We start from the raw sequence: 17919 nt of genomic DNA, 5'->3' as shown, positions 1-17919 counted from the left end.
GGCTGTTGTGCTCACTTTTCCTTATGTTGATTTACATCTTTCCCCTAAATTCTACTCTCTCTTCTATTCTAAGTGGGAACATTGACACCCGTTACAAAGTATTTTTGAAATACAGAATCCCAGTTCTGTAATGCATAAAATCCTTAACTTAATATGGAGTGTCTCCGCTCTGAAGTCACAAGGTCTGTATACCAATAAAAGCAGTATTTCTTTCAAATGCCCTATGATCTGTCATTTGGATTAACCTGGGGTTTTGTTTACCGATCCAACTTCAGAGGACTGAAATGGAAGAATCTTCCACTTCCGCTGGCTTTTAAAGCAACTGCATTAACTGCATTTCTCCCCAGCATTAGCACTTTTTAATTAACAGAAACAACTCCAAAGAATCGCTGCTGCCACAAATGTGAGCGCATTTGGCTTTGAGCATAAGCACTTAATATTTGTTGGTATGCTGCCATATCCATCATTTTTCAGAGTTTTAAATAATCATAAATAAGAAAAACTGTGCTACTCTTTGGTACATTTCTGTTTAAACCACAATGGAACTTCGAAGTTGTACAAACAAAAAATTGCACTTTTATCTTTTAGAGATTCTTGCAAGTCCAACCGACTTTCAGCTGAAGGATTCTTTATTATACTCAAACCTCGTCCCGTAAGGGTTGCTGCTGTTGCTCAGTTTATGAAGTGCCTTAGACATCTTGCTTGGTCCACAACAGAAAACTCCAATGGTCTTCCTATATAAAAAAAAAAGAAAAAAGTTACAACTTTGCCCAAAAGCAGTGACTTTTAATGACTGACAGAACTGGATTCTATGTAAGTCTCACTGTATTATACAAATGCCCACTGTGCATAGATTTCAGGGTGAGGACAGCTCACAAGGTCGTGTAACCCATATTAAAGAAGCCAATATCCTCGCATCAAATCCTGGTACATATTGTGACAATGACAGCTCTTGCAAAGAAGTACCTCATCTCAGCCTCAAGACACCAAGCACCAAAAAACTAATACACCCCACTCTCATTTTTTCCATAATTAATCACTTTTTTTCTTAACACGTCTCATCTTAATGACTCCTTTAGTGTAACTTGTGATTTACACTGGCAGGAGATGTAGCCACTAGTGATGATTTGTTACACTAATGAAAGCAGACTGCTACTAACCCATGATTATTTCTGGCAGTAGCAAGATAACTTTACTGCATTCATTTCACATTAGCATGCAGTCTTTCCTCCATCAGCTGCATTGGAAAGACTTGTGAAAAGACAGAAAAGAGTAAGACCTTTGCTCATCATCCACAGTTATCTGGTCAGGTCCATTACTTAACACAACTTTTACACACCACTCCACTGACACCACCACTTTGCTCTCTGGTCACCCTAAACACAGACTTGAAGTCAGACTCATGGTCACACAGCCTTTAAGGAGTCAAGGCAGTGGAACAAGGCATGTATATGAAAGCAGGACTGAGCCACTCATGATATTCATCACCTCCTTTTCTTAGAGATGAAGAGACAGATGAAACAGGGAAAGATGACATAGTGCTGTCTCTTCTATATTATTAAAAGAAATTCTTCAACTTCCTGCTGAAATTGTGGCACTGCACAGAACATTCTGTAAGATTTACTGGGATGGAGAGAGAACACAAAAGGGAATGTGGCTCTAACTATTAAGATTTACAGCATTCACCAGGAGGCCGGAGACTTGAATTCTGCTCCTTGCCTCAGGACTACTTTAGTATTTTGTCCAGTGACTAATATAACATGTCTTAGCACACAAGGATACTCAAATGCACAGTTTAATGGTGCCTGTATATGTACTTGGTGAGAGAAGAAAATTAATGCACAGAAAAAGAAATCTCGGATGCATACAGCCAAGGGTATGTGCTCAACATTAAGCAGCTGCCCAAAAAGCACAGCAGTCCATGCTGCATAACTGAATGCAAACACTGACTTTGCACATCTGAGGTCTCAGACATCAAAAAGCATCACAAAGTTACAGAGGTAACAGCAACTGTGCCACTGTGCAGGCATCTTACAATGCTCTCATAGGAAACCATGGCAAATATTCATAACTCTTTTTTTTTCCTCATTCCTATGTATATCTGCTAAGCTCTTCTCTCCTGGCAGAACTTCTTTTAATAGCAAAGGATGCTGTGCTGGTGGCTGGATTCGCAGAAATAATGAGAAAGCTACTGCTTGTTTTTCTCAAACAAAATTCCTCAACACTAGAAGAATCCGAACATCCTCTGCTCTGTGCACAGAGAAAAAAAGGGTGTGCAAACTGCCAGGAAGAATCTGTTTCCTACTGTGCATTTAACTGAATGTTACTGTTTCAATTAGCATAGACAACTGCTGAACAAAACCTGGTATTCATCTGCCTTTCTCCCTTTCATTTCATATATATACCTCCTAAGCACAGACATGTCTAAGCAGTATAGAAATGTCTAAGCAGCACATCCTGTTAATGTACCCCCATCACAGTAAAAAGAATTTCTGGAGGGTGAACAGAGTCAAAGAAAAGTGAAGTGATCTGTCTGAGGTAACACAAGAGATCTGTGGTTGACATACAAGGTCTCCAGAAACACTAACTCCTTTACCTCATGTCCTGAGAGATTCCCAGGAATACCTCCCCTTGACGGTTATTCTGGGCATCACTCCATGTACCACTTACCTTCCACTATTCACCCTCACATTCTACCCTACTTATGCCCACCACATCCCTACTTGCACGGAAAACTGAAATATTTTGCTACTTATAGGACGACAGACTTGAAATATTCCAGTTTTTTAATCCCACATTTACTCTCAGGGAGGAATATCTTCTTTCCAGTGCAGGGGAAATGTATTGTGGTGCTCCATGCCTTCCTTTCTTATAGGTATTCATACCATTTTCTAGGTCAGACTCCATCTCAAAAAATCTAGGTGAACCAAACAAAACTAAGGAAGTACAGCAGCACTGCCATAGTGTAAGCTTTGCACTCAGGCTACAACTGACCAGAAATAAGTTCTGTCCTGTCCTAAAATAAAAAAAAAAAAAACAAACAAAAAAGGAAGAAAAAGAAGACTAATAATTTATTACATAAAGTCCCAGTGTGCATCTTTGGGACTGCAGATGTCATGTAAAATATCAACAGTAGATGGCATGCGTCTGCTCTGCTTTCTTCAGAGGAAAGTGTTAGGAACCTGATGCCGGGTTGACCAGTGTCATGCTCTGATGCTCTGGCAAAGCTCACACTTACAAATGCACTTTGACTATTTGGGACTCAAACAGCAACAACAGCAACAATCCACAAACCACAATCAGACGGTAAAACTGATGAGAGGTTTGCCAGCTGTGTGTTTATTTATGCACAGCTTTTACTAAAATCACAAGATAAAAAATGGAAAGTATCTTGCCTTCTTGGCTGCCCATAAACAAGCCCAAAGGGATGATTACAAATGTGAACATCTGAGCACTGACACCAGATGCTGGAAAAAAACTTGGTTGCCCAGCTTTTTTTTTTTGGCATCCATATTGCAGCAGGGTTGTTTAGGTGGAAGAACAGGAACTAAAACAAAGTTAGTAGGAGACTAGGAAATTGGAAGATATGGACTACAGAGAATAATGGAAGTCCCTGTCTCTATTTCAGGGAAATAGAGAGAATATTCATCTATAATATCTGAATATCTATTGGATACTGAGTTACAGGTAGTTCCACCTATCTATCGCCTAGGTATATATATCAGTGTACACATAACTATATCTATAGAGAAGAACTACCTGTACCTATAAAGTGTGGTAAAGGGATGACAGATGGTGAGAAAGCCTACATCTTAGCCAGCTGCAGGATGATCAGAATAGGCAGAATATTATTTAGGAAATGAAAGACATCTCGCTTGGAAATGGTGGCACAGTTCAAAGACCTGACATGAAAATGCAGAGCAAATGGCACTTGAAGGTCTAATTACATATAACGCAATAGAAAGCACAGAAGAAAAAGCAAGTAGGACTACCACTAAAAGCTTCATCCATATTATGTGCAATTGCAGCCTTGCAAGGAAGTGGCAGAAGCATCACCATTTCCATTTTCATTTTATAAAACTGGGTTTGTGCCATTAAACAAAAAAAAGATATTAGAATGTACCAGAAAAGGGTAACAGTTCTCTCTACACAGGAGCCTGAGACAAAGTCAACATGCTTTTCTGCCCTCTCTATTTAACTTTCTTTCCCATAGCTCTTTACTGCAAAACAAAGCCACACTGAAGTGGTATTCACCTGCTCTGCAGCAGTCCTTGAGGCATCCCGGACAAGGGACCCTTTCTACAACATCCTTCCTCTAGGATGTGAATCCAAGATACTTCTCAGCAGCACCTTATTCACTACCAAAAGTGTAACATACTGGTGTCATGGGTTAACGATATTACTCAAGATACAAGGCTCGATATTCCGTACTCATATTGAGCTCCAGAAGAATCAATAAGCCATGGGAAACTGGTCAAAAGTGAAACAGAAGACAAAACCTTTTTGACATGAGTGAATGACAGTGGGAGAATACCTCTCATGCTGGTGCACCCAGATTTCCTTCGACAGCTACTGCAGGTAGCCTGCTCCTACCCTACTGACTTTGACAGAAGTGGAAAAGGGAAAACTCACACCATCTTTTCTTCATGACCAGCTTTTGAGAGAGAAAACTGTCAGTAACATAACCAATCAATAAAGCTGTATATGGAAAGTATATTCCATGGTAAAAATGCATGTCTTCTCTGGTTTACAATTGTCTTGCTTAGACTGAACTATGTTTGCCTAGAACAGTAAAAAAGCATTGCCTGGTCTTAACAAAGAATAAAGAAGTGCCAGAAATCCCCAAAGACAATATATCCTCAGAATAAAAACAATACAGGGCAGTCGGAGTCTTTCTTGTGCAATTTATTTTTTTGTAACCCAGTGTTATCAATTAAAGAATTTACAATAAAAGCAGTCTATGTTGCAAGCAAGATATTGCAGTGGATAAAGAATATACAGCCTCTGTGGAGATGGAAATCTATCAGTATCATTTTTTGGGCCACTGAATACCCGACCTGCATAAAAAGATGAATTATTTTGAGTTTTTAAAAAATCAAAAAATCCACAGAAAAATTTGGGTTGGAAGGGATTTTAAAACAACCCAGTTATAACTGCATTCCATATGCAGGGGTATGTTGCCCACAGCCCCATCCAAATTGGCCTCAAACACATCCGGGAATGGAGTATTCAAAGTTCATCTGGGCAACCTGTTTCCGTGCTTCACTACACTCTTACAGTGAAGAATTTCTTCCTTATATCTCACTGTCTGGATGAAAACTGTTACCCTTTTTCCTTTCACCTGTCCCTGATGAAGAGTCCCTCCCCAGCTTTTCTGTGGGCTCCTTCTATTCCTTCCAATACTCCCTTAGGTATTGGAAGGCCACACTGAGGTCTTCCTGGAGTTTTTCCCAGGCTGAACAAGCCCAGCTCCCTCAGTCTGTCTTCATAGGAGAGGTGCTTCAGCCCTCTAAGCATCTCCATGGCCCTCCTCTAGACTTGCTCCAACAGCTCCACATCCTTCTTGTGCTGTCCTGGATGCACCACTGTTGGTGGGGTCTCAAGGAAAGAGCAGAGGGGAACAATCACCTACCCAAACTGCTGGCCACATTACTTTTATTGCAGCATAGGATACAGCTGGCCTTCTGGGCTTCAAGTTCACATTACCATGTCAGGCTGAGCTTCTCATCCCTCAGCACTTACAAGATCCCCTCCTCAGGGCTGCTTTCAATACAACTTCTGCCCAGCCTGTATTTATGCTTAGGATTGCCCTGATCCATGTTTCAGTTTGTGCAGGCTATCTTCCACAGCAAATTGCTAGTTAATTTCAACATCAGTACCTTGAATGTTACACTCTAAGATAAACTGCAAAAATACCCATTTTCATACAATCATAGCTGCAAAGACCTAATATGCCCAACCTTCAGATTGTGGCATCCTACAGGAAGGCTGGTACTCACCTCCTGTTATACTTTGCTATTTCATCAAAGAGGAGTTTCCAGCGGGGTCGTCCAATCAAAAGCCTCGAGTTCAGGGCTTGGTATTTTTCACCTATTATTTTCTGCAAGAGAAGGAAAATTCCACACCGACTGATTTACAGATTGCCTCATATCACCCAGGACTCCCATATCTGACATTGCCCAACCTACCGTATCGATGAGGTGTAAAACCTGAACACAAGCATCAGACACTTGTGATTAAAACTGGAGTTATTTCATGCATCAGTACCTCTGCTCACTGCCTTTTCAATGGGTCTCCTTGGTGTTTGCTATACAATGTTCCTCATGTAGCTGCTCATTAATCTACTGATTATTTTTAAACTAATTTATTTGAGCCATAAAACAATAACCGTGCTCCTATTATTCATTCCCTCATTGGCCTTTAATGCTGAGCTGGAAGAAACACTGCTGATGCAAAAACAGTATTTTCACCCAGAGTATTTCTTTTTTCCACTTTGTACAAGTAACTATTAAGAGCAGGCCTGAAAAAATAACTAGGGAAATCTTACATTTCTCCCTGAGAGTCGTTTACCAGCTGCTCTGTGCTACTTCAACAGTAGAAAACAGCCAAAATTGGTCCCCAGACAGAACCCAACCCATTCCAGCAGTGCTAGATCACCAGCACTTCTACAAGGTCAACTGCTCTCCCACTGCAGGGCATTACCTTTCCTAGGTTTTGTGTTGTACTACAATAGGAATGCAGAGGGGAATTACATCTTCCCCAGGCTCCCACATTCCTCCACTGCTGAATTACCTGCTCACACCAATGCAAATGGCCAACTCATCCTCCAGTGGCCTTTTATATTCAAGAGGTATTTGCTGAAGGATGGAACTGACTCCCTGCTGTCACACTGGCATACTAATCCTGAGCAAAGGGAGCATGAAATGAAACTGCCCTGATTTTGGTAGCATTCAGTACTTGGACTGACATCAGTGAACACATAAGCTGCAAGACAATGGAGAGCTGAGTTTAACACCCCCTTGAGAAATCATGAGCAGCGTTATAGTTCATGCCAGCTTTGTTCAACAGCCACAAAGGAAAAGTGACTTTAAAGAAAGACTTAAAACAAAGTTGACTTAAATAATAAATTCAGAGTCTGCTTCAAACACAGCATCAGAAAACTTACTTTGAATTGTCTGTTATTACAGTCTTGCTGTGTCTTTGCCACAATATCCTGCTAAAGTTTTAATTTTAACCTTACTGCATACCAGGTTCACAATCAGGTTATTTTCATGCACTCCATTCAAGACGACATATGTCATCCTGGCATTAAATCTGTGGAGCACTGTTCATAACGGCTATAACTATCATATTATCTAACTATTGCAAAATGCCCCTGCTGGAGCTATAAATATTATGCTGCCTCTACCTGATACCAGGTAGATCAAAATTCTTTGGGCAAGGCTTCTCACTGCATTTCATGTTTTGCAATAATTGTCAGGCTCATTCCGTGGCAGTGAATGGTGAAGCTTCCAGATGCAGTACAGTAAAAAAATCAAGCTCAGGATTATGTGCTACATAATGTAAGATCATAAGCATAAAGAGCTATGGGAGTTTACAGGAGTAGAGGAATGAGAACAGCATTGTGGTTGATAGTTGTCACGGAATTATCTAGATCAGTCTGTGCCTATGACAGGGGGCAGCACAACCACAGGCCCTCTGCTCCAAAAATGGGAAGCAAAAAGGGGAAGGGAGATGGGAGCTGGCCCCAAAAACAGAACAGGACAATTGACAGTTCAGTATAATTTCCAGTCTCATGCATCAAAGAATTTGTAACTTTTATATCTCAGGCAAAAACGATCAGAAGCTCTCAAAAGTAGCTAGCTTCTCTCAAAATATTTAGTTTAAAAGAAGATTTCAGCTTCCACACTCAACTATCCAGCTTTGATTCTTAGCCCAGCAATGATGTAGATTTCCCATCAAACCCTGCCAACTGTCTGGTCTGTGGCCTGGACTGGAAGGACCTCTTTCCTAGAAAAGGAAGATATGGATTGCTGCCCACATATAATCAAGTTAAGACTACTAGACTAGATTCTCTTAATGCAGTGGGGAGGAACTTGCTCTCTTGCCCTACTAATGAATCAATCACTAGAGTTTATAGCCTCATTTCCTGTTTTGGCCATCTGCAGTAACTCTCTTTTGCATATGACTGGCAGTTTGCATTGTCTGCTACCCCAAAGTCTAGTTTGATTTACAAACAGTTTTTAACCACATACCTGTATTCCATCTGTTTGACTGAGGTACAGCTGGATGTTTATATAGTCTGGTCGATTCTCTTGCCAGAGCTGGGAGGATGATAAAAAAACAGCTAGTGAAATAATATCCTTTCTTTTAATGTAAGTGTAAAGTAACTTGTGACTACTATCTTGATAGACTGAAGTTATAGCATCAGTGAAGTAAGCTTTTTAATGAAGACATGTTTGAATAGCACCCCTCTGCAGCCCAGAATGCTGCGCATCAGGTTGTGAACAAAGTGTTATTTTAGAAAACTACATTGTTTTTAAAATGCACTTGAAATTATAAAACCCTCTCCCTTCTCAATCTGTGCATGAACCAAAAGGCAAAAGCCACTCAGACTCCCCAACTTGGCCTGTTCTTCTGTCTCATAAATTTCACAGATAATTCTCCAGCAATTATGTGCAATGAAATACCAGTGAGATATACTCAAACTGGTTTGTGCAGCTTCAAGCACAATGGAGTGTGGGTCAGATAGCCCAGGCAAAGCTGGTGTTGGCTTGTTTTTTCTCTAGCACGCCAGCTGTAGAGTGAACAAATCTCTCATTTATTACATTATCAGTATCCTTCCAAACAACACCTATTACCTTGCTATGCAACATACAGAGCAAATCTGCAAACCAGCGGAAAGATTCGATGTCCCTGCACACCCAGATGAAGTAGAGTCTTCTCAGTTTGTAGCACTTCCAGCCATCACTTGAAAATGAAACGTTTAAGGAATTAAAAATTATCATTCAAAAAGAGAATGTTAACTAAGATGCTTTATATTCATTAGTGGAAACAGGAGTTTCCATTAGAAGCCCGCTGCAAAGCTGTTCTTCATTTTATGATACATCAGACACTGAAATGATCAGCACAGTCTATGAGAATGATCCTGAGAATAATAAATCTTAAGCACATAACAAACACCCCTCACAGATTCTGCTTCTGCTTTAGGACGATTTCAAATACACAGACAATTCGGGCTGCAAATATGGATTCATGCATCATCATCATCAGACTTTTATTTCAAAGCAAAGCAGACATTCTAAGTTCAAGTGTATTATGTCAAATGTTTATTAGGTTTATAAAGTGGCCCCTAGGAGAAAAATATTGACAAATGCAATAATGTCAGGACTAAATTCTGCCATTTTATGCAAAAGGCTGTGGTTGATTATAATTAATACACAAATCACAAAGACCAACTCAAATTATAGCTCCGTTGTGCTGGGCAACAGTAAGAAACACTACAGTCCTCCGAAAATGGTGCTGGTGAAGCGTAGTCATGGACAGATTCTGACATTTTGTTTAGAAAAAACACGAACGTTATGTCAGATTTCTAAAGCAAAGCAAAAGCAACGATGGCACAAAGGAAGTGATGGAACAAACTGGAATAGAAAATTATAAATGAAAATAATCCTGATGATTAGTGAGCTTAAACCAAACAAAAAGATCTAGGAAATCTTTTCTCAGCTAGCTGTTTGCTATTGTTGTGATCACTGAAATGTCCAGGGAACAGTTTGTGTCCACATCCTCTACACAGATTGTCAGATCGAGAAGACCAAAGACTGGCAACTTCAAACAGCAGTTCCAAGAGTGAACCTCAGTGAAAAGGCTTCATAACACAACCCACTATATTAGTAAGATCGCTCACATACTCAGCCAGGGTATTGTACTAACAGATGCACATAAACGATAGATCCAGCTACTGTTCTACCTACCCATACCCTTCACTTACAGCATAAGCCTAAGAAGCAAGGATGGAGATACTCTTAGGAACATACAGGAGCTGAGAACTCATATTTCATGGGTCATATGAAAATAAAGTACATTAAGACTGGGGAGGAGTGTGTCTTCCAAGTCCTGACTACAGCTTTTGTAATTGCAAGCTGTTGACCTGTAGAGTAGGATTTCCTCCATCTTCTTCTGACTGCTTCTAAGACAAACCCTTACAAAGGGTCACAATCTGGTCAGATGTGACAAGATAACCACAAGCAGTACTGAGGAAAGTAAGTGCCTTTCACCGTTAAAAATAAATAAATAAATAAGTGGATAAAAGAGAAAAATGTAAGGAATCTGTAAGGAATTACTATAGCTCAGCAACAGATCACCACTCTTAGCAATGGAACACTGCAGCTGCACTGTAAGATTTCAGGAAACAAGTCAAGCGTAAATTCAAAATCTCACCTCAGATCAACACACTTGGGTCTAACCTCAGGAGGATGCATTAAGGGGAAATCTCTCATTGTAAACATATCCAGATGTATACAGCACTTGCACATTTCTAAATGTTACCGCTGCCCACAATAGCAGCCATTATTTAAAGCTCCTCCTGTTGTAAGCCACCGGCTTTCTCTAATGTAAGTAAGTCATGATTTCTTAAAAATAGGGTGGAGGGTTCAAGAGTCAAGTGCAGGGAAAGGCAGGAATTAAATTGTGCCCACAGAACAGGAACATAATTGAGCAGGAAACAAATGACTTTCCTGCTTGGTAGGGTTCTGATCTCCCCCAGGTTTGCATGTCCTTGACACCACAGGACTGGCCTCGCTGCTCTGCAGTGCTGGCATCCTAAGGCAGTTTGCATTTTCACACCTGCCAAGTTCTTCTCAGCCAGGGCAAAGACAATAGGCAGCTCATCCAGGATACTGGTGTTTTGTTGTTGATGTTTAAATACTGAGAATGAAAGCAGGCTGAGAGTGCTTTTTTTCCGGAATCACAGAATTATTCCTCTGCATAATGTTACAGTGCACAAGAGGAAGATGGGCTACAAAGTCAGGTTATGGGTGTTGGGGCTGTCTGGAAACCTATTTATGGCTTTAACCAAAAGAATGGATTGCTGAAGTTTTTGGATGGTAAGTTTCTATGGCAATATCTGCACGAGTTTTTATGGCATCTAATAACACACTGCTAGAGGCAGCTGTCTCATTACCTGCTGTTGTCCTATCATTATGATCTGTGGCTTTTTTACTAAACACTGCCAAGGATAAACCATCACAAAGAGAATGGCTGGCAAAACAGGCAGCTCTGTACTGCAAGCTTTAAGAAAAATTGTACCCACATTTCAGTTTTTATCTCATAGAGAAGATGTTCAATATACTGACAGGAAAAGAAAATGAAGGGGCCCAATACGGATCCTCAGAGCTGCACTATGAGACAGATGAAGTTTCTCATCTTCAGAAGTAGTCAGCATTCGCAGGTCCAGCTCAGATCAAGGATGGAAGAACAACATGGCATTTAAACCCAGGTTTTAGTTCCACTTTTGAGTCAGAACTGCACATTGACATGTCCATCTTAGAACAAATGCTTCAGCTGTGTAGTGCAAAACTTTCCCAGAGCCATCCAGCCTTTTAAGACTTCAGAGAAGGACTGCTGCTTTGATTGGCCAAGTGAAAGCCAAGTCCTTAAGTGACTGAATGCCTGAGCTAGTGCTCCAGAAAAAAGTAAAAACAAAAACCCATCAACAACAATCATAAAAACAAACCTATTTCATGCAGTCTAACATTCTGGGGGGTCCATGTTGCCAGCATGACAGAGAAGCAAGAGAAGAAAGGCTTGGTTTGAAGAGAATTTCAAAGGTTTTAATTTAATACAGAGGGAAGAAAGTAAAGAAAAAGGCATACCTACATTTTTAAGTTTTCAGATAGAGTTCAACATCCAAACATTATCTGAATCCATGTCAAGTTCATTCCTTTAAAACCCTAAGGGTACACACTTACAAATTTATATCAAAACATGAGAGCTGATCTACACTTCCAGCTGAAAAACTGTCACAAACTACTGACTGAAAAAGAGTCTCTATCACCATCCACAGCTTCCTCTAAGCAAATACTGGGCAACAAATCTAGTTGAAGGGTCTGTTGTTATAGCAAGCATCAAACACACTCTATCTTGTGTAAGAGTATAAATACTATGCTGTTGTCCAATTGATGTGCATTAGTGGCACAACTCTGCCAAACTCTGGTTTACATAACTATGAGATTACTTATGCTCCCAGATACCCCAGTCCTCTGCCCCTCTTCAAGGAAACATTCACTTGTGCTATGCTAAGTTTTGAAATACTCTGAGAACCCTTCTGACATGTACTATTATGGTAAATTGGAGGGTAAAGGAGAAGAAATGGCTTTACAAAGTTTAAGCTCACTTACAGCAGAGCATTCAGTACTGATGCAAATGGTGTAACTCCAATACCACCAGCCACGCAGAGGCTGACCTCATAGTTCAATGATTCCTCAAAGGGACTTCCAAAAGGTCCATCCACATACAGTCTGCAAGAAAAACAAAAAGAACACTTTTAAAGAAAGCTGCTAAAGTCTAAGGAGAGAGGGATGAAATAGGCTGGAATTAAAACTCTGCAAAGAAATTTCCTTTGATTTTTCTTTATTAGAAAATATTATTTACTGCAATATATGAAAAGCTTTTTCCTGGAAAGCTTTGTGTGAATGAGGACTGCAGAGAGAAACCAATGTACAGGTGGTACAAAATATTATGCCAGATAAAATTTTTGGCACAATTTCCATGATTAGACAAGCCTGCTTTAATTAAACTGGTTGAGATGACTAAATCATGACTGCCTTTTCTACCCTTCATGTCTGGTATGAGAGGACAAAGAAAGTGCTGCACTGGAAACAATAACAAGTTGGTGGGCCATATGCAGGAGCACAAAGAGTATGGCTAACTCTGCCTAGAATGTTCATCTCTTGAAGATCAGAAACAAGATGGACAAAGGGATATGAAAACTTGTTTTTCCTGGCTTCACATTATGTTTTTCAAGGGCTTCAGGGAATAAAGAAGGGGTGACATATATCCATCTTGCATCATTCAAAAGCAATAAATTACCATCTGTCCATTCCTTCATTTCATGCATAGACTCTTGAGAATGTGGTCTACCCCAGACATGAAGAATATGTGAGGAGGGGAAAAAAAACCTGAGCTGTATGCCTTTAACTCACGCCCCTCAGTTTTACAACACTTTTGTCTAATTGCTTTTAAAAACCACTTAGGAAACTGAGTCCCATTTCCAACCCATTTTGAGTACTTCAAAGACTGCTGATAAGTCAGACAACTATAATTTAAAATGGGTCTTTAGACATCTTCTCAGCTTCAGTTTCCAAATTGTTGCTATACTGCTAAAGTCTGTCCAAGGTCACCCATAGATAATCAAAATATATGACTGCAATTTTTCTAATAGAATCATCATAGAATCATCATAGAAGCACTGAATGGCTTGGGCTGAAAGAGCCCTTAAAGATTATCTAGTTCCAACCCCCATGCCATAGGCAGGGTTGCCACCCACTAGACCGGGCTGCCCAGGGCACCATACAAAGTAGGACTCATATAAGCCCTATTCTACCTACATAATACCCAGTGCATCTTCTGACTTCAGCCATAGATTCACCTTTAGAAATGATTACAAAGAGAACTCAAACAGTAAATTTAGTCAAGATGCATTCTGTGTAGAACTACTTAGGAGATTACTGGACCACCACATTTTATGTAAACAGTGGGACCTGCACTGTGTTCAGCACTGCAGTGACTCACAGTAAGGCTGACTGAAATCAACCTTTGGCGTGACTCCAGAAAAAACCTCCAATTTATACATTTTTGTTCATATTCATGCTACTAGAATTCTGCAACAAGACTAGACATACTGCACGTCTTATAAGTGGGCACAGGCTTCTTCTTCAGACAACCAGTGAGAATTAATGGCTAAGGAGATGCCACTTTCCCCCCAAAATGTCTTCTAACTCCTATCTGTTTCTTTCCTATTGAGGGCTGGCTCTTACTTGTAACTTAACATTGTACAGTCTGATTCTCTTTCTTTTAGCTTTGTGGTTTGACCCTTACAATTCAAGACAATATCTTGTCTGAGCAGCCAACATAATACTTCTGGGGAAATTTCTTTCAGAACTCTACTACTGCTGACATCTTGATGCTTTGTTAGGCTCCTTATTCTACAATGTCTTATCTAAAGAAGTCTAAGTATCTACTTTCTGATGGATCTGGAGGTAAAGGGTCTGATCCTCATCTATAGTCTGTATTATAATCTCCTTCTTGGTTCCTGGTGTTCTAAATGGAGAGAGAAGGAGAAGATGGTTGACCAATCACACCTACTATCAGAATGCACTGCAAGTGCCTGTAACAGTTACGGATTAGTAGAATTTCATGACTCATCAATCTGCAACCTAAATATTCTTACTCCTATTTCAGTCTTTCTATTCTGAAGTCAGTACAGCATTCTACAAACGTTATCTTAGAGGATCTAAAGCTTTTTCCATTTCAGATATGTTAGTACCAGCACGATGAGAATAACAGAAAAACAAATTAATTCCTGAGTTAGGACAGATGAATTTATTTGCATAACAGGGCCAAGAAAAACTTATCTGGATGTGTGCATAAAATATAAACAGAATTTTAAGTGTGTTTTTTAATCATGAAATGATTCCTGTTACATAAGGCTTCATTTCCCACTTGCTTACCAAGAGTTTATTTTCCACAAATGAAACGGGACCAATGCTGGAGGACAGTGCAGCAGTAGCTTCTTTAAGAGATCTTCTCAATATTGCACTTTCATTCGACTCGAAGAAGTGAAATGGCATCTCTTATTTCAATTATCAGCAGGAGCAATGCAGAGAAATAGGTAAATACTCTGACAGGAACTTGGTCCAGGGAAGTTTTGAGAGAAGACCACAAATGTTATGGGTCTCTGATGTGTGTCTGAACGGGGATCTAATTTGTGGATATCTGGGTTGGGAAAGAAGATCAGACTCTGCATTGAACTACCAAGCACAGCAAGAGAATCCCGCTGCCAATCCTGGCATACCACCTATACATGAGCTCCTAATCCTGCCTAGCTGGTGAAGTTTTGGATAATCATTCCTGAAAGGAACCTAGGGCATAAGCACAGCCCTGAGGGCAATTTCTTGCATTTTGCACATGAAGCACTTTCATTTCTATGTTCAGACTTAAAGCCAACATTTTTGGGAGAAAACAAGCAAATAAAGCATAAGCAAACTAGCAAAGCACAGCTTTCCCAGAAATGACCACGGCTGATGTGACTACAGTCAGAAATTGCATGAATGCCATACAATGCATTCAAGCCTGCTTGAGGACTATCTGAAGTATGCATTCTTGACCTCAGATGGGACTAAGAAACCCCTGGAAAGTCTGAGTGACACTGAATAACACCGAGGTGTTCATAAACTGAAACATGTAAAACTTGATATGGTCACTCTAAACCAGAAAAGCATGTGCTCTATTCCATGCCAGAAATTCAAGAAACAACCCTCAATTAAACATGTATTTTGATCAGATTGCTCCAGTCCGTGACTTGTTAGCCAGGTCTAGCCTGCAAAATATTTCTATCTATCATCTGCTCACTAGTTCTTTTGTCAAGGGAGTGAGGAGCAGTTGTCTGGACAGCAAGTGCAGTCAGGGGAGCCAAGGGCCTCCTGTTGTGCCTGCATGTGGTCCAGCACAGAGCCAGAAGTCATGGCTTCCAACTGTAAGAATCATTGAAAAAGCAGGAAAACTATTGCTATGGAGTTAACTGAATCTACCAGGCTGCCTGAGAAGACTGATTCGTAGAATCATTGAATGGTTTAGGTTGGAGGGGACCTTAAATCATCTACTTCCAACCACCCTGCCATGAACAGGATTACTAACCACCACTTCAGGCTGCCCTGGATTCCATCCCATCAGGCCTAGAATCCCTCCAGAGCTTCTCTGGGCAATCTGCTCCAGCACTTCACCACATCCATCACAAAAAAATAAACTAAAAAAATCTTCCTAACATCTAATCTAAATTTCCCCCTTTTTTGTTTAAATTTCCCCTTGCCCTGCCCCTGTTATGCAGAGTAAAAAGTTGGTCTACCTTCCTGTTTATAAGCTCCATTCAAGTACTGGAAGACTGCAATGCAGTCTTTCTGGAGCCTTCTCTTCTCCAAGCTAAACAAGTCCAGTTCCCTCAACCTTTCCTCATAGGAGAGGTGCTCCAGCCCTCTGATCATCTTAGTGGCCCTCCTCCAGACCCACTCCAAAAGCTCCATGTCCTTCCTGTACTGGGGGCCCCAGGACTGGCTGCAGAACTGCAGATGGGGCCTCCCAAGGGAAGAGCAAAGGGGACAATCCCCTCTCTCTCTCATCTGCCACCCCTCTGTTGATGCAGCCCAGGTTGCTGTTGGTCTTTCAGGAAGCAAGAGGCTCCTCCACTGCTGGCTCATGATCAGGTTTTTGTTCATCAGAGCCCTCAAGTCATTCTCTACAGGGCTGCTCTCAAAGAGTTCTCCCAGGACTGTACTCATATACGAGATTAAGAATTCAAAGAATAATATGACCTCTTGGGTTGAATTTATTGAATAAATGCCATAAACATACTATTTAATCCCTGTTTACCATAGGAACAATTTATAAGTAAAAGAAATGTGGCTCTGATGGCCTGATGGCAGTGCTCAGATAGGATTTCAACACAGAAGAAGAAAGCTGATGCCATATAAAGCAGCAGAAAGAACAGAAAATGGATTCAGTCATGGGCTTCTGCAAAGATTATGCAACTTGCATTTCCTGTCAAAGTACTCTTCATTCCATTTGGTAGAAATGCAAGTTCTGAATAAAAGCAGTTCATTATTATAAATGAAATCTCAAAGCGTTCAATAAAAAGACAGACAAGCCAAGGGAGGGAAGATGACTTTTTGCTTCTTCAGTTGTATCCCAGATATATCACACTACCATACTATGGTCTCCCCCTAAGCTTTAATTTAATTAACATGAAGGAAGGGAAGGGAATTTAGTAAAAGTTTAGCAATTCCCCTTCAGGCAAACTTATTCAAATAACAAGTTGATTTTTTCACATACATTCATTTCCAGACTTTAGAGCGTTTTCAGTTATTCTGGCACAACTTTTCAGTTCACAAAAAAGAAACAAGCCCTTCAAAACAGGATATATCACAAATATCAGCGGAGTACCATATTAAAAAGATAGATGGTGAACATACTTTCTATTTAAAACATACATATTCTACAGTATGGTAGTATAGAAATATCCCAGCAAGCACCAAGATAGCCTTTGGTTTTTTTTTCCAGTGCAGGGCAATGCAACTGCAGTACCACATGGCATCCCTAAACTAACTGATGTGGTCCTGCTGACACAAGCAGCTGCACTGCTTTTTTGACCCAAGCTATTCTCTTCTCTAAGGAACTGCACAGGGATGTGTGGAGGCACCTGTCCACATCTGTTCAACTTGGATGTCAGAGCCATGCTCTGCTGTAGGGTGCCCTGAGAAAAGGCTACTGCCTATACTGTACCTCATTGCTCAACTTTACATTGCAGCTTAGGGAGCTGCTGTGAGACATTATCAGGGGTGTTAGTGGGATAACAGATGGATAGAAGACTTAAATAAAGAACTTGTAGGAAATGTTAATTAAAGTCTCAGCATTTGGAAGCTGAACAAAATGCCTGGATATTAAGTACTGCATTAAGCAGAAAGAGGAGTCCTCATCTGATTTAAGTTTAAAACTATTACTAATGTCAAAAACGTAAGGACTTCCCCAAGCAGAATGGGATTTAATATCCTTGGGGCGCTATTCAGTATTCTGCTATGACCTGAGCATAGATATCTTTGTGTAAATATACTGAGTAAGTCTCCTAGAGTCAAAAGAGATGCAGACAAG

At 40.4% G+C, this 17919-nt stretch overlaps 1 protein-coding gene across 1 annotated transcript in view; it reads right to left on the bottom strand.

The window, feature by feature from the left end:
* Positions 1-339: 339 nt before the first annotated feature.
* Positions 340-17919, bottom strand: part of NOX4 (NADPH oxidase 4) — a 99382-nt gene continuing 81802 nt past the window's right edge. Inside the window, exons 14-18 of the mRNA XM_072326836.1 lie at positions 12399-12518; positions 8862-8970; positions 8256-8324; positions 6000-6100; positions 340-734 (exon numbers count right to left, since the gene is read on the bottom strand). Coding sequence (XP_072182937.1) covers positions 614-734; positions 6000-6100; positions 8256-8324; positions 8862-8970; positions 12399-12518 — 520 coding nt within the window. The 3' untranslated portion in view covers positions 340-613. The remainder of the gene's footprint in view (positions 735-5999; positions 6101-8255; positions 8325-8861; positions 8971-12398; positions 12519-17919) is intronic.

The sequence above is a fragment of the Excalfactoria chinensis genome, chromosome 1, assembly GCF_039878825.1.
Source record: "Excalfactoria chinensis isolate bCotChi1 chromosome 1, bCotChi1.hap2, whole genome shotgun sequence".
Taxonomy (NCBI): domain Eukaryota; kingdom Metazoa; phylum Chordata; class Aves; order Galliformes; family Phasianidae; genus Excalfactoria; species Excalfactoria chinensis.
The sequence above is the reverse complement of the archived record's forward strand: the minus strand, read 5'-3'. Positions and strand labels throughout refer to the sequence as shown.